The sequence below is a fragment of the Coregonus clupeaformis genome, chromosome 31 (genome assembly GCF_020615455.1).
Source record: "Coregonus clupeaformis isolate EN_2021a chromosome 31, ASM2061545v1, whole genome shotgun sequence".
NCBI lineage: Eukaryota > Metazoa > Chordata > Actinopteri > Salmoniformes > Salmonidae > Coregonus > Coregonus clupeaformis.
The window spans coordinates 25,547,316-25,569,680 of record NC_059222.1 but is presented as its reverse complement, the minus strand read 5'-3'; the positions used below and the strand labels follow the sequence as shown (position 1 = coordinate 25,569,680).

The following is a 22,365-nucleotide window of genomic DNA, read 5'->3' as shown; positions in this document are numbered from 1 at the left end:
GGGAACAACAGGACCAGATACAGCAGATGGGGACCGCCCTGCAGGAGGTGATCACCACGCTCCGAGGCTGGGGAGCGCCTCCACCACCTCCCTCCCTGCCAGCACCATCGGCCAGTCCGCCCATTCCAGCGCCAGAACCCCGAGGAATCCGACTCTCTCTCCCGAGGGCCTACGACGGAACCGCGGCTGGGTGTCAGGGATTCCTCCTCCAGGTGGAGCTGTACCTGGCCACCGTACACCCGGCACCCTCGGGGCATGAGAGCGTGTCCGCCTGATCTCCTGCCTGTCCGGGAAGGCGTTGGAGTGGGCCAACGCGGAGTGGAGGAAGATCGACGCCGAGACTATCACCTACAACGAGTTCTCCCGCCGCTTCAAGGCGGTGTTTGACCATCCCCGGAGGGGAAAGCGGCGGGGAGCGTCTGGTCTTCCTCCGGCAGGGGAGGAGGAGTGCCCAAGAATTCGCTTTCGAATTCCGTACTCTAGCGGCAGATGCAGGGTGGAATGAGCGGGCCCTCGTCGATCTATACAGATGTAGCCTACGAGAGGACGTCCGTCGGGGAGCTGGCTTGTAGGGACACCAGTCTCTCTTTCGACCAGCTGGTCGACATGTCCATCAGGCTGGATAACCTATTGGCCACCCGCGGGACGTCCTGAGGGGGTACGTCCATTTCACCCTCCAGCGCCTCCGAGCCGTGTCCTATGGAGCTCGGGGGCGCTGGCGCTAGAGAGAGGAGGAGTCGGTTGGTTAGGGGGTCCATCCACTGCACCAACTGTGGTCGGGGAGGACACACCGCGGCTAGGTGCTGGGGATGGCCTCCTAGGGAGGATGACGACAGGTCCCGCACTGGGGATTCCCTCCAGGTGAGTAGGCGCCCCACTCACCCAGAGCTCACTGTTGCCCATTTTTGGATGCCTGTGCGTTTTCCACAGGTAGCACCTCATTCCCAGCATAAGGCGCTGGTAGATTCAGGCGCGGCTGGGAATTTTATTGATAAAACGTTTTGTTTAGCGTTAGGGATTCCCCTTGTTTCTGTTGATGTTCCTTTCCCCGTTGATGCCCTAGATAGTGGTCCGTTGGGTACGGGCTTAATCAGGGAGGTCACGGCGCCACTTAGGATGTGTGCGCAGGGGGATCATCAGGAGATGATTCAGCTGTTCCTGATTGATTCTCCTGCGTATCCGGTGGTGCTGGGCATGCCCTGGTTGAGTACCCATAACCCAGCTATTTCGTGGCAGGAGAGGGCTCTGATGGAGTGGTCTGCTCAGTGTGTGGGTAGATGTTTGGGCGTTTCCGTAGGGGCTACCTCGGTGGAGAGTCCAAACCAGGTGCCCGCATTGCACGTTCCCCCTGAGTATGGGGATTTGGCTATTGCGTTTAGTAAGGCGAGGGCGACGCGGTTGCCACCCCATAGGCAGGGAGATTGTGCGATAGACCTCCAGGCAGGAGCTGCGCTCCCACGGAGCCATGTGTATCCTCTGTCTCAGGAGGAGAAGAAAGCTATGGAGATTTACATAGACGAATCTCTGAGACAAGGATACATACGGTCTTCCACTTCTCCTGCGTCCTCGAGTTTCTTTTTGTGAAGAAAAAGGATGGTGGTTTGCGCCCGTGCATCGATTACCGTGGTCTCAATCAGATTACGGTGAAGTACAGTTATCCACTCCCGCTGATTGCGACCATGACTGAGTCGTTGCATGGGGGCGCGTTTCTTCACTAAATTAGATCTCAGGAGCGCGTACAACTTGGTGCGCATCAGGGAGGGTGATGAATGGAAGACAGCCTTTAGTACCACCTCGGGCCATTACGAGTATCTGGTCATGCCATACGGGTTGATGAACGCTCCGTCAGTTTTCCAATCATTCGTGGATGAGATCTTCAGGGACATGCAGGGGCAGGGGTGGTTGTGTACATTGATGACATTCTCGTGTACTCGCCTACCCGTGTCGAGCATGTGGCCCTGGTGCGTAGAGTGTTGCGGAGGCTGGTGGAGCACGACCTGTATGTGAAGGCAGAGAAGTGTCTGTTTTTCCAGGAGTCGGTCTCCTTTTTGGGTTATCAGTTGTCTGCGTCAGGGGTGAAGATGGAGGTAGACCGGGTGTCGGCCGTGCGTAATTGGCAAACACCAACCACTGTGAAGGAGGTGCAGCAGTTTTTGGGGGTTTGCAAATTACTACAGGAGGTTTATCCGGGGTTTTGGACAGGTGGCAGCTCCCATCACGTCTCTTTTGAAGGGGGTCCGGTGCGTCTGCAGTGGTCGGCCGAGGCGGACAGGGCGTTTGGGAGGCTGAAGGACCTGTTTACCTCGGCCCCGGTGCTGGCGCATCCGGATCCCTCTTTGCCGTTCCAGGTAGAGGTGGACGCGTCAGAGGCCGGTTTAGGAGCCGTGCTTTCACAACGGTCTGGCGCGCCACCTAAACTCCGCCCCTGTGCTTTTTATTCTAAGAAGCTCAGTCCGGCGGAGCGGAACTATGACGTAGGGGACAGGGAGCTGTTAGCCGTGGTACAGGCTCTAAAGGTGTGGAGGCACTGGCTTGAGGGGGCTCAACACCCTTTCCTCATTTTGACGGACCACCGTAACCTGGAGTACATCCGGGCGGCGAGGAGGCTGAACCCTCGCCAGGCAAGATGGAGTATGTTCTTGACCAGGTTCACTTTTAAGATCACGTACATCCCTGGGTCACAGAATGGTAAGGCAGATGCGCTGTCTCGGCGGTATGACACGGAGGAGAGGTCCGTGGAGCCCACTCCCATACTGCCTGAGTCGTGTCTGGTGGCACCGGTAGTGTGGGAGGTCGATGCTGAACTCGAGCGGGCGTTACGCACCGACCCTAGTCCACCACAGTGCCCGGAGGGTCGGAGGTACGTTCCGCTCGAGGTTCGGGATCGATTGATCTATTGGGCTCACACGTCACCCTCCTCTGGACATCCGGGTATCGGCCGGACAGTGCACTGTCTTAGTGCCAAGTACTGGTGGCCCACGTTGGCAAGGGATGTGAGGGTTTATGTTTCCTCCTGCTCGGTGTGCGCCCAGTGTAAGGCGCCTAGACATCTGCCTAGGGGTAAGTTGCTACCCCTGCCCGTTCCACAACGACCATGGTCCCACCTCTCTGTGGACTTTATAACAGACCTTCCCCTCTCCCAAGGTAATACTACCATCCTGGTCGTTGTGGACCGGTTCTCTAAGGCCTGTCGTTTGCTCCCCATGCCGGGTCTTCCTACTGCCCTACAAACTGCCGAGGCACTGTTCACCCATGTGTTCCGGCACTACGGGTACCCGAGGACATTGTGGCTGATCGGGGTCCCCAATTCACCTCCAGAGTCTGGAGAGCGTTTATGGAGCGGTTGGGGGTCTCGGTGAGCCTCACCTCGGGGTACCACCCGGAGAGTAATGGGCAGGTGGAACGCGTAAACCAGGATGTGGGTAGGTTTCTCAGAACATACTGCCGGGACCGGCCGGAGGAGTGGTCAAGGTACGTTCCCTGGGCCGAGATGGCCCAGAATTCCCCTACGCCATTCCTCCACTAACCTGACTCCATTTCAATGTGTGTTAGGTTACCAGCCGGTTCTGGCACCCTGGCAGCAGAGCCAGATCGAGGCTCCTGTGGTGGATGAGTGGGCGCGGCGCTCGGAGGAGACTTGGAACGCTGCACACGTCCACCTGCAGCGGGCCCTCCGACGTCAGAAGGCGAGCGCTGATCTCCACCGCAGTGAGGGACCGGTGTACGCACCTGGTGATCGAGTCTGGCTCTCTACCAGAAACCTGCCCCTCCGCCTGCCCTGTCGGAAACTGGGTCGGCGGTTTGTAGGGCCATTTAAAGTCCTGAGAAGGTTGAACGAGGTATGTTATAGATTACAGCTACCTGTGGAGTATAAGTGTATTAACCCCTCGTTCCATGTGTCCCTTCTCAGGCCGGTGGTAGCGGGCCCGCTCCAAGAAAATGAGATAGGGGAGACTCCCCCGCCCCCATTGGACATCGAGGGGGCACCGGCGTACTCCGTGAGGTCCATCTTGGATTCGAGGCGTCGGATGGGGGTCTTCAGTATCTAGTGGAGTGGGAGGGCGGTCCGGAGGAGCGGTGCTGGGTGCCGAGGAGAGACATTTTGGACCCGTCGCTCCTGACGGAATTCCATCGGGGGTATCCGACGTGCCCTGCTCCACGTCCTCCGGGTCGTCCCCAAGGCCGGAGTCGGCGCACGTCTGGAGCCGCGCGTCAAGGGGGGGGGTACTGTCACGGTTTCGGCCGAGGCTGCCTCTCTCCCTTGTTCGGGCAGGTTTCGGCGTTCGTCGTCTCCGGAATTCTAGCTGCCACCGTTGCATGTTCTATGTTTTCTGTTTGATTAGTTTTGTCTGTTAGCCACACCTGTCTTGTGTTATGTCTCATTAAGCACCCTATTTAGTTTCCTTGTTGTTAGTGTAGTGTTGTGTGTAATTGTTTCGTGTCAGGTGTTTGTGCGTTACCAGTGTTTCGGTACGCCAGTTACGATTTACTTCCTCCTCGGTTGAGGAGAGTTTTTGCGCCCTGTGTTTGTGCGCTCGTTTTGACGCCTGTGTGCGTCTGTTGGCCTCTGGCCGTTTTTGGATTATTTTGCACTCGCTAGTAAAGTCTTGTTGGACTGTACATCTGCTTCTGCGCCTGATTCCACACCTCACCATTTCTAACACCGTGACAGAATTACACACCCTTGACATGGAATCAGCAGGAGCCGAAGCAGCCCCGACGAGACTGGAGGTCCAGGTTCGGGAACAACAGGACCAGATACAGCAGATGGGGACCGCCCTGCAGGAGGTGATCACCACGCTCCGAGGCTGGGGAGCGCCTCCACCACCTCCCTCCCTGCCAGCACCATCGGCCAGTCCGCCCATTCCAGCGCCAGAACCCCGAGGAATCCGACTCTCTCTCCCGAGGGCCTACGACGGAACCGCGGCTGGGTGTCAGGGATTCCTCCTCCAGGTGGAGCTGTACCTGGCCACCGTACACCCGGCACCCTCGGGGCATGAGAGCGTGTCCGCCCTGATCTCCTGCCTGTCCGGGAAGGCGTTGGAGTGGGCCAACGCGGAGTGGAGGAAGATCGACGCCGAGACTATCACCTACAACGAGTTCTCCCGCCGCTTCAAGGCGGTGTTTGACCATCCCCGGAGGGGAAAGCGGCGGGGAGCGTCTGGTCTTCCTCCGGCAGGGGAGGAGGAGTGCCCAAGAATTCGCTTTGAATTCCGTACTCTAGCGGCAGATGCAGGGTGGAATGAGCGGGCCCTCGTCGATCTATACAGATGTAGCCTACGAGAGGACGTCCGTCGGGAGCTGGCTTGTAGGGACACCAGTCTCTCTTTCGACCAGCTGGTCGACATGTCCATCAGGCTGGATAACCTATTGGCCACCCGCGGACGTCCTGAGGGGGTACGTCCATTTCACCCTCCAGCGCCTCCGAGCCGTGTCCTATGGAGCTCGGGCGCTGGCGCTAGAGAGAGGAGGAGTCGGTTGGTTAGGGGGGTCCATCCACTGCACCAACTGTGGTCGGGAGGACACACCGCGGCTAGGTGCTGGGGATGGCCTCCTAGGGAGGATGACGACAGGTCCCGCACTGGGGATTCCCTCCAGGTGAGTAGGCGCCCCCACTCACCCAGAGCTCACTGTTGCCCATTTTTGGATGCCTGTGCGTTTTCCACAGGTAGCACCTCATTCCCAGCATAAGGCGCTGGTAGATTCAGGCGCGGCTGGGAATTTTATTGATAAAAAGTTTTGTTTAGCGTTAGGGATTCCCCTTGTTTCTGTTGATGTTCCTTTCCCCCGTTGATGCCCTAGATAGTGGTCCGTTGGGTACGGGCTTAATCAGGAGGTCACGGCGCCACTTAGGATGTGTGCGCAGGGGGATCATCAGGAGATGATTCAGCTGTTCCTGATTGATTCTCCTGCGTATCCGGTGGTGCTGGGCATGCCCTGGTTGAGTACCCATAACCCAGCTATTTCGTGGCAGGAGAGGGCTCTGATGGAGTGGTCTGCTCAGTGTGTGGGTAGATGTTTGGGCGTTTCCGTAGGGGCTACCTCGGTGGAGAGTCCAAACCAGGTGCCCGCATTGCACGTTCCCCCTGAGTATGGGGATTTGGCTATTGCGTTTAGTAAGGCGAGGGCGACGCGGTTGCCACCCCATAGGCAGGGAGATTGTGCGATAGACCTCCAGGCAGGAGCTGCGCTCCCACGGAGCCATGTGTATCCTCTGTCTCAGAAGGAGAAGAAAGCTATGGAGATTTACATAGACGAATCTCTGAGACAAGGATACATACGGTCTTCCACTTCTCCTGCGTCCTCGAGTTTCTTTTTTGTGAAGAAAAAGGATGGTGGTTTGCGCCCGTGCATCGATTACCGTGGTCTCAATCAGATTACGGTGAAGTACAGTTATCCACTCCCGCTGATTGCGACCATGACTGAGTCGTTGCATGGGGCGCGTTTCTTCACTAAATTAGATCTCAGGAGCGCGTACAACTTGGTGCGCATCAGGGAGGGTGATGAATGGAAGACAGCCTTTAGTACCACCTCGGGCCATTACGAGTATCTGGTCATGCCATACGGGTTGATGAACGCTCCGTCAGTTTTCCAATCATTCGTGGATGAGATCTTCAGGGACATGCAGGGGCAGGGGGTGGTTGTGTACATTGATGACATTCTCGTGTACTCGCCTACCCGTGTCGAGCATGTGGCCCTGGTGCGTAGAGTGTTGCGGAGGCTGGTGGAGCACGACCTGTATGTGAAGGCAGAGAAGTGTCTGTTTTTCCAGGAGTCGGTCTCCTTTTTGGGTTATCAGTTGTCTGCGTCAGGGGTGAAGATGGAGGTAGACCGGGTGTCGGCCGTGCGTAATTGGCAAACACCAACCACTGTGAAGGAGGTGCAGCAGTTTTTGGGGTTTGCAAATTACTACAGGAGGTTTATCCGGGGTTTTGGACAGGTGGCAGCTCCCATCACGTCTCTTTTGAAGGGGGTCCGGTGCGTCTGCAGTGGTCGGCCGAGGCGGACAGGGCGTTTGGGAGGCTGAAGGACCTGTTTACCTCGGCCCCGGTGCTGGCGCATCCGGATCCCTCTTTGCCGTTCCAGGTAGAGGTGGACGCGTCAGAGGCCGGTTTAGGAGCCGTGCTTTCACAACGGTCTGGCGCGCCACCTAAACTCCGCCCCTGTGCTTTTTATTCTAAGAAGCTCAGTCCGGCGGAGCGGAACTATGACGTAGGGGACAGGGAGCTGTTAGCCGTGGTACAGGCTCTAAAGGTGTGGAGGCACTGGCTTGAGGGGGCTCAACACCCTTTCCTCATTTTGACGGACCACCGTAACCTGGAGTACATCCGGGCGGCGAGGAGGCTGAACCTCGCCAGGCAAGATGGAGTATGTTCTTGACCAGGTTCACTTTTAAGATCACGTACATCCCTGGGTCACAGAATGGTAAGGCAGATGCGCTGTCTCGGCGGTATGACACGGAGGAGAGGTCCGTGGAGCCCACTCCCATACTGCCTGAGTCGTGTCTGGTGGCACCGGTAGTGTGGGAGGTCGATGCTGAACTCGAGCGGGCGTACGCACCGACCTAGTCCACCACAGTGCCCGGAGGGTCGGAGGTACGTTCCGCTCGAGGTTCGGGATCGATTGATCTATTGGGCTCACACGTCACCCTCCTCTGGACATCCGGGTATCGGCCGGACAGTGCACTGTCTTAGTGCCAAGTACTGGTGGCCCACGTTGGCAAGGGATGTGAGGGTTTATGTTTCCTCCTGCTCGGTGTGCGCCCAGTGTAAGGCGCCTAGACATCTGCCTAGGGGTAAGTTGCTACCCCTGCCCGTTCCACAACGACCATGGTCCCACCTCTCTGTGGACTTTATAACAGACCTTCCCCTCCCCCAAGGTAATACTACCATCCTGGTCGTTGTGGACCGGTTCTCTAAGGCCTGTCGTTTGCTCCCCATGCCGGGTCTTCCTACTGCCCTACAAACTGCCGAGGCACTGTTCACCCATGTGTTCCGGCACTCACGGGGTACCCGAGGACATTGTGGCTGATCGGGGTCCCCAATTCACCTCCAGAGTCTGGAGAGCGTTTATGGAGCGGTTGGGGGTCTCGGTGAGCCTCACCTCGGGGTACCACCCGGAGAGTAATGGGCAGGTGGAACAGCGTAAACCAGGATGTGGGTAGGTTTCTCAGAACATACTGCCGGGACCGGCCGGAGGAGTGGTCAAGGTACGTTCCCTGGGCCGAGATGGCCCAGAATTCCCTACGCCATTCCTCCACTAACCTGACTCCATTTCAATGTGTGTTAGGTTACCAGCCGGTTCTGGCACCCTGGCAGCAGAGCCAGATCGAGGCTCCTGTGGTGGATGAGTGGGCGCGGCGCTCGGAGGAGACTTGGAACGCTGCACACGTCCACCTGCAGCGGGCCCTCCGACGTCAGAAGGCGAGCGCTGATCTCCACCGCAGTGAGGGACCGGTGTACGCACCTGGTGATCGAGTCTGGCTCTCTACCAGAAACCTGCCCCTCCGCCTGCCCTGTCGGAAACTGGGTCGGGCGGTTTGTAGGGCCATTTAAAGTCCTGAGAAGGTTGAACGAGGTATGTTATAGATTACAGCTACCTGTGGAGTATAAGTGTATTAACCCCCTCGTTCCATGTGTCCCTTCTCAGGCCGGTGGTAGCGGGCCCGCTCCAAGAAAATGAGATAGGGGAGACTCCCCCCGCCCCATTGGACATCGAGGGGCACCGGCGTACTCCGTGAGGTCCATCTTGGATTCGAGACGTCGGATGGGGGTCTTCAGTATCTAGTGGAGTGGGAGGGGTACGGTCCGGAGGAGCGGTGCTGGGTGCCGAGGAGAGACATTTTGGACCCGTCGCTCCTGACGGAATTCCATCGGGGGTATCCGACGCGCCCTGCTCCACGTCCTCCGGGTCGTCCCCAAGGCCGGAGTCGGCGCACGTCTGGAGCCGCGTCAAGGGGGTACTGTCACGGTTTCGGCCGAGGCTGCCTCTCTCCCTTGTTCGGGCAGGTTTCGGCGTTCGTCGTCTCCGGAATTCTAGCTGCCACCGTTGCATGTTCTATGTTTCCTGTTTGATTAGTTTTGTCTGTTAGCCACACCTGTCTTGTGTTATGTCTCATTAAGCACCCTATTTAGTTTCCTTGTTGTTAGTGTAGTGTTGTGTGTAATTGTTTCGTGTCAGGTGTTTGTGCGTTACCAGTGTTTCGGTACGCCAGTTACGATTTACTTCCTCCTCGGTTGAGGAGAGTTTTTGCGCCCTGTGTTTGTGCGCTCGTTTTGACGCCTGTGTGCGTCTGTTGGCCTCTGGCCGTTTTTGGATTATTTTGCACTCGCTAGTAAAGTCTTGTTGGACTGTACATCTGCTTCTGCGCCTGATTCCACACCTCACCATTTCTAACACCGTGACAGACGGCACCTCTCGAACGCATACTCCATTTGTACATATTTTGAAGCATGCATCGATGCAAGCTTCAACGGAAAGAATGCAAAGAAATATGATGCAGCCACGTACAAATAGACTCAGTTTTAGGTCATTTTGCCTGTTTAACTAGCTAGCTGGCTAGCTAGATCACGATTCACATATATCTAGCTGATAATTATGAAATTAAACGTTTGCTGTGTGTATTTCTTGTTTCGTCTCTATTGTTGCCATTGTCCTGCCTGGAATAAGGTTCAGTGAATGGGGAGGTGCAGCGTGAGGTAATACAGTAGGGGGGGTGCTTCTCAAATGAAATGTTTTATGCATTCTCCACACTCTCGTCATCACAAGAACGTCCTCAAGAGAACGTCCTCGGAGAATGCACTTGGAGCATAAAAGTGTGGAGCACGGTAGTATGCATATTGAGAAACACCCATTGACTGCTAAATAGAATTGAAGCGCTATCTGAATCTATTAATATTTTTTTGCATTACGGCAGTTTCCTACACTCTATCCGCGTGGTTTTTCATTACGGCGGTGCTAATCCTCGTATTGAATCATCGTTATTGTTCTGAATGTACGGCTCAGTTTTTCAATCCAACTGTAATAAAGGGATAAGCATTATTGCACGTTACTTAGGGAAATGAGAATGCATTGGTAGTGAGTGTCATAACTTTAAAAGATAGAAGATTAATGAGGCTAATTATTAGTCAGCTCATTAACCCCTCTTAGTCTGCTGCCTTAATGGCCTAGTCGCAATCCCGAAAGGTTAATGACGGTAATGAGAGGATGTTAGGGTGATTTTCACTATTTAGCAAGGTCTTGCCAAGCTTGAACCAAGTACTGGGGATTACTAAACATAGGTAAGCAGATGCTGTATGTGTAAACATGTACTGTTGTAAGCAATGTGCATCGTGACGCATCATCTATTCTAATGCTTCTAATTCATGGTTAGCACTTACAGAGGCTTTCACTTCCCTTCCTTCCTGCACTCAACTGTTGCGAGCTTAAACTTTAACACTTGGGATTACTAAGCATATACACTGAGTTTACAAAACATTAGGAACACCTGCTCTTTCCATGACATAGACTGACCAGGATAATCCAGGTGAAAGCTAGGATCCCTTATTGATGTCTCCTGTTAAATCCACTTCAATCAGTGTAGATGAAAGGGAGGAGACAGGTTAAAGAATAATTTTTAAGCCTTGAGACAATTCAGAGGGTGAATTGGCAAGACAAAAGATTTAAGTGCCTTTGAATGGGGTATGGCAGTAGGTGCCAGGCACACCGGTTTGAGCGTGTCAAGAACTGCAACGCTGCTGGATGACAGTTTCCGATGTGAATCAAAAATGGTCCACCACCCAAAGGACATCCAGCCAACTTGACACAATTGTGGGAAGCATTGGAGTCAACATGGGCCAGCATCCCTGTGGAATGCTTTCGACACCTTTTAGTCCACGCCCTGATTAATTCCAAATCAAATCAAATGTTATTGGCCACATGCGCCGAATACAACAGGTGTAGACATTACAGTGAAATGTTTACTTACAGCCCTTAACCAACAATGCATTTATTTTTAAATAAAAAAGTAAAATAAAACAACAGCAAAAAAGTGTTGAGAAAAAAATGCAAATAGTCTGGGTAGCCATGATTAGCTGTTCAGGAGTCTTATGGCTTGGGGGTAGTAGCTGTTGAGAAGTCTTTTGGACCTAGACTTGGCACTCCGGTACCGCTTGCCGTGCGGTAGCAGAGAGAACAGTCTATGAGTAGGGTGCCTGGAGTCTTTGACAATTTTGAGGGCCTTCCTCTGACACCGCCTGGTATAGAGGTCCTGGATGGCAGGAAGCTTGGCCCTAGTGATGTTCTGGGCCGTACGCACTACCCTCTGTAGTGCCTTGCGGTCGGAGGCCGAGCAGTTGCCATACCAGGCGGTGATGCAACCAGTCAGGATGCTCTCGATGGTGCAGCTGTATACTTTTTTGAGGATCTGAGGACCCATGCCAAATCTTTTCAGTCTCCTGAGGGGGAATAGGCTTTGTCGTGCCCTCTTCACGACTGTCTTGGTGTGTTTGGACCATGATAGTTTGTTGGTGATGTGGACAACAAGGAACTTGAAGCTCTCAACCTGTTCCACTACAGCCCCGTCGATGAGAACTGGGTTCGTGCTCAGTCCTCTTTTTTAAAATTGAGGCTGTTCTGAGGGCAAAAGGGGCTGCAACTCAATATCAGGAAGGTGTTCCTAATGTTTTGTACACTCAGTCTATGCGCATGTGTGAACACGTATTGGTGTAAACAACATGCATCATGATACATCATATATTCAAATAATGGTTTGTGTTAAGCAAATACAGAGGTTTTGGGTGTTCATTTATACTCAACGACAATAGTGCCGAGCTCAAAGCCTGAAACTTTATACTGCAGGGTAGACGAGGAGATAAATAAAACAGTAGGAGAGAAATAGAAAGGTAGGACGGAAATAGAACAGAATGTTTGGGATGCATTGAGTGGTCAAAAGGGAGAGAAGTCAACAGACAGAAATAGGGAATTACATTTCAATCTCTATTTAGGTCTAATCTTTGAGACGTTTCATCGGAGCGAAATGTTTGCCTTGTGAAATATAGCATGGTAGAGGCGCCGACAGGTACAGATGGAGATGGAGATTTAGATAAAGAGAATGTGAATATATTAAGAAACCAAACAGACATTTTCAGCTTGGAACATGTAACACAACATTAAAAACCTCTCAGCATATGTAACCGCTTGGTCACTGGCTTATACCATTTAGTATGTTTACCGCTTCACACTTTCTAAGGTTACGTGACGGATGTCAAACAACAGATATAGGACTATTAGTCTCCATACCAGGGGCAGGATTAAGTTAGCTAAATATATGAATCTCTTCTCAGGGGTAATAGCCTAGCTTATTGGAAAGTGGTGGAGCCCGGCCCAGTAATAATCAACAACAACAGGACTGAGTGCACTTGACGTGCCATTAGCTGTCCTTTCCTTTCAATACACATAATAAATGTCCATGGGAGGAAGGGGAGCCACAGTAACATGGTGTGTGTGTGTGTGCTTGAGGGTATGTGTGTGTGTGTGTGTGTGTGTGTGTGTGTGTGTGTGTGTGTGTGTGTGTGTGTGTGTGTGTGTGTGTGTGTGTGTGTGTGTGTGTGTGTGTGTGTGTGTGTGCTTGTGGGTGTGTGTGTGTGTGTGTGTGCTTGTGGGTGTGTGTGTGTGTGTGTGTGCTTGTGGGTGTGTGTGTGTGTGTGTGTGTGTGTGTGTGTGTGTGTGCTTGTGGCTTATGGCGGTGGGCCCGTGGACCCTAATGGCCATAATGTGATACACTGGGTTCATAATTCAAGTTGGGATGCCAGGTGATTAAATCTTCATTACCACGGGTCTGACTCATTCCACTTCCGCGTAATTTATATTACTCCTTATTCTCTATGATGGATGGACCAAAACAGTTACACAAACCAACCAATACGAAAACCCTATAAAATGTTATGAAATAACAAATATATAAAGAAAAAAAGCACTTGGAACCAGGCTATTTACTACACACAGTACTCTTTGACACTTTACCCCTAACAATTCAAAGACAAATCGCCATTGGGCAATGGCTGACATTTCTCACAGTCATGGAGCATGGCATTGTTATTTGGGCATCGTATGGAGACGTTCACATTTGACAGGCGTCCCTCCTTTTAATGATGGCTATACCCTCCTCAGCAAGCGCCAGTGAAGGCATCTCAGAATAAGAGTGCAACCGCATAATACACTACTCACTGAGGAGACACAGAGGAGTCTCCCCAATGGGACAGAGGAGCAGACAGCGTCTGTGTCTCAATTAATACCCTATTCCCAAAATAGTGCATTTCTTTTGACTAGATCCACAGAGGGTTCTGAATAGGGCCCTTGTCGAAAATAGTGCCCTATATGGGGAATATAGGGTATTATTTGAGACACAGCCTACAGTGTGTGCTTCCATGGCCATATACAATGTGAGCTGTGTTGACTGTGGCCCTGTTGCTGCTTGTCCTACAGTCGTCATTACAGGACAATTGGCATGCGCTCCCTAAGCCACTGTACTGACTGGTGTTTGATCAGGCCACTCATGTTAGGGAGCAGGAAATAGGCCGGCAAAAGCACAGTACTACATTAGCTGAAATAATGTGTGCAATAGAAATGCAATAATAGCACAGCAGAATAGTAGTATGTTATTATATGGTAGCCTACTCATTGGAGTTTTTATGGCTTAAAGGGCCAGTGCAGTCAAAAACATGATTTTCCTGTGTTTACATATACTGAGCGTACAAAAAATTACGAACACTAATATTGAGTGTCAAGAACTCCAACGCTGCTGGGGTTTTCACGCTCAACAGTTTCCCATGCTTATCAAGAATGGTACACCACCCAAAGGATATCCAGCCAACTTGACACATCTGTGGGAAGCATTTGAGTCAACATAGGCCAGCATCCCTGTGGAACGCTTTCGACACCTTGTAGAGTCCATGCCACGACGAATTCAGGCTTTTCTGAGGGCAAAAGGGGGCGGTGCAACTCAATATTAGGAATGTGTTCCTAATGTTGCTATACTCAGTGTATAATGCCCTTTATGTGTTTTACTAGGACTTATTCATGAAAATTAATATTGCATTATGTTATTACTATATTTGTTAAGAAAAACACATCTTAGCATATGACAATCAGTGGTGTAAAGTACTTAAGTAAAAATACTTTAAAGTACTACTTAAGTAGTTTTGGGGGGTATCTGTACTTTACTATTTATATTTTTGACAACTTTTACTTTTACTTCACTACATTCCTAAAAAAAAGAATGTACTGTTTACTCCATATATTTTCCCTGACACCAAAAGTACTCGTTACATTTTGAATGCTTAGCAGGACAGGAAAATGGCCACATTTTCACACTTATCAAGAGAACATCCCTGGTCATCCTTACTACCTCTGATCTGGTGGACTCACTAAACACAAATGTTTATTTTGTAAATGATGACGAAGTGTTGTAGTGTGCCCCTGGCTATCGGTAATTTAAAAAATACAATTGTGCCGTTTTGGTTTGCTTAATATAAGCAATTTGAAATGATTTATACTTTTACTTTTGATACTTAAGTATATTGAAAATCTAATACTTTTAGACTTTTACTCAAGTAGTATTTTACTGGGTGACTTTCACTTTTACTTGAGTAATTTTCTGTTAAGGTATCTTTACTTTTACTCAAATATGACAATTGGGTACTTTTTCCACCACTGATGACAATTTGCATTATAGAATACAGACCTACATAGAGAATTTCGATCATGTCGGTTAACCTAGTTTTTTCCATCAATGTATAAATAACCTAGATATTGTAGAGTATATTACATTTCTCAGTACTATTTAAAGAAACAACTGACAGTATCCTGGCAGATTCTTGTGTATGCTTTGCCTCAAGGACTGCAGTATGTTACACAGGGTTTCCACACTCCGAATTCTGTGTGCTAAGAAACCCACCCCAAGACACCTCAGAAATCACTGCCAGGAATTTATGGGCCATAACCTCCTCTGTTTTAAAGAAATTGTTTACTGACTACTTTGTCGAGGCTTGCTGTGCTGCAATACCACTGGGTAGTGCCACAGAGGTCCGTAGCTTCAGAACTGCATAGAGAAGAATAAACTCAAAAACATCTGTCAGACTTACAGCCATCTTGAGGCAAAGGAGGAATGCACATCAGTAGCGGAATCATCATACTCACCCTTTTCACATCTTTTCCAAACGTCTCGCTGAAGCTGGTGCCCAGAATTTCAAACTGGACATGAGAATTGGATCCATTTGCTTTGAAATCCATCGTTCCTGTGAGACCTGTGATGTGTCCCTGTGAGGGGAGAGAGAGGGAGGGAGAAAGAGAGAGAGAATATAGTTTCAATTCATAGAGAGAGTGAGGTCTCACAGTGTCATGACAAGACCACCTGTCCAATGACAAGTCCTTTAATATCAAGTCCATAATGAAATCGGTGCACTCCCTAAGCCAATTAATATTGTGATCGAATCAGTTTGCACGTTTGAACCAGTGTCACTGTGCTAGGGACAGGCCAATGTCTCTGAGACAAATACAGTCAGGCCCAAAATTATTGGCACCCTTGGTAAAGATGACCAAAAAAGACTGTATAAAATAAATAATCCAAATACTGAGCTATATTGTACGCAAAAGAAATTGGGAAATTATATTATTTTATCCTAATACAATTGCTCAGAGAAAGAGTAATACATGTATTTCCTCAAGTGGATAGGGGTCAAAAATATTGACACCCCTGTTTTCAATAACTAATCTTGTGAGGATAACGGCATTGAGCCTTTTTCTAAAATGTTTTATGAGATTGGAGAAAACATTGGGAGGGATCTTAGATATAGAATCTTTCCAGATTCTTAACATCCTTTGTCTGTGCTTATGGACTGCTCTCTTCAATTCAAAACCCAGGTTTAAAATGGGGTTCAAGTCCAGAGACTGATGTTGAATTTGTGGCTATTTCTTTGTAGATTTGGATCTGTGCATGGGGTTATTGTCTTGCGGCCAGAATCACTTGCGATCCACTTGCGATCCACTTGCGATCCACTTGCGGCCAGGTTTCAGCCTCCTGACAGAGGCAACCAGGTTTTTGGCAAAAATGTCCTGGTACTGGGTAAAGTTCATGATGCCGTTGACCTTAAAGGGATAGTTCACCCAAATTACAAAATTACACATTGGTTTCCTTGCCCTGTAAGCATTCTATGGACAAGGAATGACAGCAATTCATGCTTTAGTTTAGTTTACCTGGCACTGTTTCCACACGCTAACATTTTAGTATATGTGGCACAAATTCATTCAAGTCATTATCTATAAGCGACTTTGTTGAGCTTCACAATTTTAGATACTTTTGGATGATTTGGACATGGTGCGCGACAAATGCTAATATTGGTCCCGTGACTTGAATGGGATTTGTGTCACAAATGCTAAAACATTATCATGTGCAAACAGTGCCAAGGAAACTAAACCAAAGCATTGATTGGTGTCATACCTTGTCCATAGACTGCTTAGAGCAGTGGTCACCAACCTTTTCTGAGTCAAGATCACTTTTGCAGACAAAAAGCAAGCCGGGATCTACCGCTCAGATTATCTTTCTTTAAACATGACTTGCAACATTAACCTAATAAAAACAGTTCTTTAGGAATGAGGTTTGTGCAGTAGGTCTAATACAGTAGGCCTAATACATACTATGCTTGGCCTGCCAATGTTGTTCTCAGACCACATTATATTTCAAAACTCTAGCTGTGAAAACAAAATAGATACGTTTTTGTATCTCTTGCGAGGCACAGTTGAGCATAAATTGAAATAATTTGCAAATAATTTGCTTTTCTATTTTACTGGGCTGATGGTACCTGCATCTGATGGTCAGTCTCAGCGGAGGGAGAGAGCAGCAGAGGGTCTGCCTCTCACGGTCCCTGCTCTCTGCTTTCTTCAGATGAGAATGGGGTGTATTCATTCCGCCAAACAGTTGCAAATCATTTCATTTTGGACAAATGCAGGTAGGTCCCTCCCCGTTTCATTCTGTTTGCTTCTGTTTAAGAAACGTTTTGCAACAGAATCGGCTGAATGAATAAACCCCTGACCAGAGAGAGACCATCTTCCACCTGATGGCGAAACTCGAGTCGCATCACATTATTCCTGCCTCAAGCACAAATTCATGTTGTTCCTATGAAATATTCCTCGATATTAAAATAGACATGACGAGCTGCTAATAAAAATAAGAAGCACGTTTTATGTTTTGTAAAAGTGTTGACAGTGCTGAATAAAAACGTAAACATTAACTCACTCAGAAAAACAGCAGCTCTTTGCTGTATTCTTTGACAGACTCTTTCTGGTCATGATTTTAAACATCATAAAATCTCACGTAGGCTAGTATCAAACTTTGCTATGGGGTCGTGGAAAATGTAGGTACAGTGATTTGGGCTTTCCGATTGGCCAGCGCAGTAGGCGCACTTGATTTAGCCACAGCTCTCCTGGTCCACCGGGTAGGAGGATTTGTCCCATCAAACAAATTACATGGTTAAAAATGGGAACACTTTGCCTTCCCGGCGCGCAGGGCTTCTGAATCAAGTGCACCTACCGTCAACAGCACAACACAAAGAAAAAAAGAAGAAGGAGTGCACAGCTTTATCATTGGTTTTTCTACAGAAGTGTTTGGTGATCGACTAAGGATGCCTTGAAGATTGACTGACCGGTTGGTGACCACTGGCTTAGAGGGTAAGGAAACCAAAATGTCATTTTGTAATTTGAGTGAACTATCCCTTTGACAAGAGGGCCCAGGACCATAATACTAATGATCCACTACCATATTTTACCACTGATGTGTATGGCCAAAGAGCTCAATTTTCATGTAATCCAGCAAACGCAAACGCCTGGAGTTTGCTAAACGGCATTGGCACTTGGATTGGAACCGGTGCTATGGTCAGATGACATGAAAATAGAGCTCTTTGGGCATGCACACCAGTGGTGAGTTTTGCATCGAAAGAAGGATGCATTATGCAAAAACAATAAAATTAATATGGTGGTTTATCTTTGATGTTATGGGGCTCTTTTGCTTTTCTGAGTGATTATATTAGTATAAAATAATAACAATGTTCCATATTATTATTATTATTATTTATTTGTATTTATTTGATAGTCTTATTTACTCATCAAGGGTGGTGCCAATAATTTTGGACCTGACTGTATATCTCTCCACAGCTCTCTGTGGCTCATAGAACATTAAAGGAGCATGGAATTGAAGAGCACACACAGGCACCACACACACGTTTGCCAATGCTGCTCTAAAGAACACATTTGGAAAATGGGCCCCGAAAACCATGAGTGCCACAAAAAACCATAGAAGTTTCTGCAGTGCAAATCTAGTCCATAGCTCCAGTGCTGAAGATATGGATTGCAATAGCAGAAATTTCATGGAAGCCGAGGGCTGGCAACCATCTGCATCTCCCACAGCTGTGCGCCTCCAGTTGTGACACATGTAGAGTGAATTAGATTCAATGGCAGTTTATTTTACTCTTTTCTGTTTCATACTATTTTCACGGCCTTGAGCCCTTTTGCTTCCAAAAAACATTGGATTCACAACTTATGTTCCTTGAACAACCTTTCAAGTATTCAGCATGAAAGTCAATCAATCACATTCACAATCACAATCACAGTCAATCAATATACTGTATATATAGAGAAAAAGGTTATTGTTCATGTTCTGAACTAAAGTGTACTAAATGTACCATCTGGATGTTCTCCAGCATGGACCAGCCTCCGTTCCAAGGCTTGGTGGACTTCTTGATGCAGTTGAGACTGGCCATGCTGTGCCACTTCCTGTCCACCAACTTCCTGTGGAAGGCATTGGCCAGCGCCAGCACGCTGTCATACAGGTACAGGTTGGACACCTGGAGTACAGACAGTCACAGGCACATAGAGAGAGTGAGGAGGGAGAAAACAGCATAGAATTACATATAGAACTCTAGAATGGACATTGGCATCATATGGGCCCCGTGTAGCTCAGTTGGTAGAGCATGGCGCTTGCAACGCCAGGGTTGTGGGTTCGATTCCCATGGGGGGCCAGTATGAAAAAATTAAATAATGTATGCACTAACTGTAAGTCGCTCTGGATAAAAGCATCTGCTAAACGACTAAAAATTAAAATAGCAACATGCCTAAAAATCAACATCTTGGTCATTCTAGAAACTGATAAAATGTGGTATTAAACAATACATTTCTAGAATCTCTGTTGAAAACACACACAACAGAGATGGGAGACCATGGAAACCAGTTAAACAGTTACAGTATATGTGATTAAATCATTGTTGATGCACAACTTATTCATTGTAAAATTGAGGCTGCACCATTTGGGAGTGTTGGTGTGTTTGATAGGACTGATGTGTTTAAACGACCAGGATTTCCAATGGGTATTGTCTGTTTGTGAATCATGAGTACTTGGAAAGGTACTGCATAAACAAAGGTTAGAAAAGCTTTATAAACAGAGCCCTGTTGTTGTTGCTCTAAGCAGCGCCACAGATGTTGTTCTGGCTCTGATGGGGAGTGAAGGGGTGCTAATCCTAATGACCTCCGGGAATAGAAGGCACTGTGACTGGGAGTGGGACACAGCTGGGGACATCAGGAACCGCTGGGCTAAATGAGCCCCCCCAAAACACACATGCATGCACACTTGCAGACAGACACACACGCGCATGACGCACACAGGCCCGCAAGACAAGTGCACGCACACACACACATACACACACGCCCCCTATCAAACTGACACACAGCATAATAGCCCCCTTGACCAGATGTGAGTCCAGTGTCAGAGTCAACCCAGCGCCATAGAGCAGAAACTAAATGCACAGTGACAAATAAGCAGCGGAGCGGTCCAACTGTTTCAGAGATGAAAGACACAGACATCACACTAGGCTATGATAATGACATAATCTGCACTGACAATTCATGCCATCTCCCTTCTCTACCATGTTGGAATAGCAACATTAAATAACATGGAGCTCTATCCACAAGATAATACTATAGGCTATGGCATACATTCACCCATCATCATGATATGATTGTGATAACTTACATCTGTTGTAATTATCATGCCTTTTGTCATTTTCAAGTATGAACATGACATATGGATGAGGATCAGGCCCAGAATGTGCAGGCCTACTAGAGTGTAGTAATGCATAGAGCAGTCTGCCCTAGTCTGTGGCCAGAGTAGAAGCCTCAAGGAAAGCTATGAGCCAGGCTGGGCTAACTAAGTCTAGGCAGGGCTAAGGCTGGGCAGGGCAGGGCTAAGGCTGGGCAGGGCTAACTAAGTCTAGGCAGGGCTAAGGCTGGGCAGGGCAGGGCAGGGCTAACTAAGTCTAGGCAGGGCTAATGCTGGGCAGGGCTAACTAAGGCTGGGCTGCTGACTGCATCTGCTGGGTAGTATGTACCTGAATAACTGGGACAGCGACACTGGCTACAACGTCCCCATCAATACCAACCCCCTGGACCTAAATCTCTTCATCACTGACACTTAGAGAAGGCAAGAACAACAACAAGGAGCATTCTCTGTATGTTTTCTCCCCATGCCCCTGTCACCCCTCTTCAGTCCTCTCCTCCGCCTTGCTGTTAGCTGTGTGTGTCCTGATCTCTGTGTTTTGATGATAACCTTCAGATTACTTCACTTTCACAACATGTTTGATACAAGAGGTTCAACCAGAGATCAACAAGTGACCCCTTTAGAAGCCTTTATATCAAGAGTTCTGTGATCGGCTATCTCAAGCTCAATCCCACCCAGAGAAGTGGAATGGAATGCCACATTATGGAGGTGATCTGCTGTACGCCAGTATGGCCTGCCACTGGCTCTGAGTAAAGCCTATGTGTCTATGTCTGCGGATGACTTAACACTATACAAGTCAGCTACTACAGCAAGTCAAATCACTGCAACACTTAACAAAGAGCTGCAATCAGTTATCAATAAGTTAGTCCTAAATATATCAAAAACTAAAAGTATTTTATTTGGGACAAATCATTCACTAAACCCTAAACCTCAACTAAATCTTGCAATGAATAATATGGAAATTGAGCAAGTTCAGGAGACTAAACTGCTTGGAGTAAACCTGGATTGTAAACTGTTATGGTCAAAACATATTGATGCAACAGTAGCTAAGATGGGGAGAGGTCTGTCCATAATAAAGAGCTGCTCTGACTTCTTAACAACAATATCCTACAGGCCCGAGTTTTGTCGCACCTGGACTACTGCCCAGTCGTGTGGTCAGGTGCCACAAAGAGGGACATGGGAAAACTACAACTGGACCAGAACAGGGCAGCAAGGCTGGCCCTTAAATGTACACAATCTCTCATGGCTCAAAGTAGAGAAGAGATTGACTTCATCACTACTTGTTTTTGTAAGAAGTACTGACATGTTGAATGCACCGAGCTGTCTGTTTAAACTACTAGCACACAGCTCGGACACCCATGCATACCCCACAAGACATGCCACCAGAGGTCTCTTCACAGTCCCAAAGTCCAGAACAGACAATGGGAGGCGCACAGTACTACATAGAGCCTTGGCTACATGGAACTCTATTCCACATCAAGTAACTCACGGAAGCAGTCAAATCAGATTTAAAAAACAGATACAAATACACCTTATGGAACAGCTAGGACTGTGAAGAGTCACACACACAGGTACAAACACACACATACAAACACACATAACATACACACGTACACCTGGATTGTGTGTTGTAGTAGAGTAGTGGCCGGAGGGCACACACTTAATGTTTTGTGAAATCTGTTGAAAAATGTATTTTAATGTTTAAAAATTGTATTATAATTTATATAACTGCCTTAATTTTTGCTGGACCCCAGAAAAAGATCAATAATAAATACTAAATACAAATACCGACAGAGTGAAGGTGTGGACATTGCTAATTTGTTAATACATGGCTAACTGACAGCTTTACAGGGGGGAAGTAGATACAGTAGTGTTGAAATTGCAAATTTAGCGACAAACCGCTGACGGTTTGAACCAGCATTTGCCATGTCATGAAGGTGATTTAACATCAAAGAGCATTTAACACTATTTTTCATGAATTATTGAGATATGAGCCCCCTGAGGAGTTGGACCATCTGCTAACGGTTAGCGATAGCGTGAGTTCAGGTGGGTTCAAGGTTTTTTCCATTCAGAGACACCTCTGGTTACATAAATGAGGAACAGAGGAGAAGGATGAGGAACAGAGGGGAGGGATGTTAGAGAGCAGCATCCGTGTGATCTTGATGGGTGGTTGATTGATAATGTCTAGCTGTTATCTAGCTGCCATATCAAAAGGGGTATCTTTGATAACTTTGTCATCATACTGTACTTTTGTTGATTCCTCTACTGCACGTATTCAAAAGTGG

The 22,365-nt window shown here is 48.5% G+C and overlaps 1 protein-coding gene across 1 annotated transcript in view; it reads right to left on the bottom strand.

Annotated features, from left to right (window-relative positions):
* LOC121547303 (glutamate receptor ionotropic, delta-1) overlaps positions 1-22,365 on the bottom strand; it is a 509,157-nt gene that overhangs the window by 63,087 nt on the left and 423,705 nt on the right. The window contains exons 7-8 of the mRNA XM_041858495.2: positions 18,714-18,875; positions 15,178-15,297 (exon numbers count right to left, since the gene is read on the bottom strand). Coding sequence (XP_041714429.1) covers positions 15,178-15,297; positions 18,714-18,875 — 282 coding nt within the window. The remainder of the gene's footprint in view (positions 1-15,177; positions 15,298-18,713; positions 18,876-22,365) is intronic.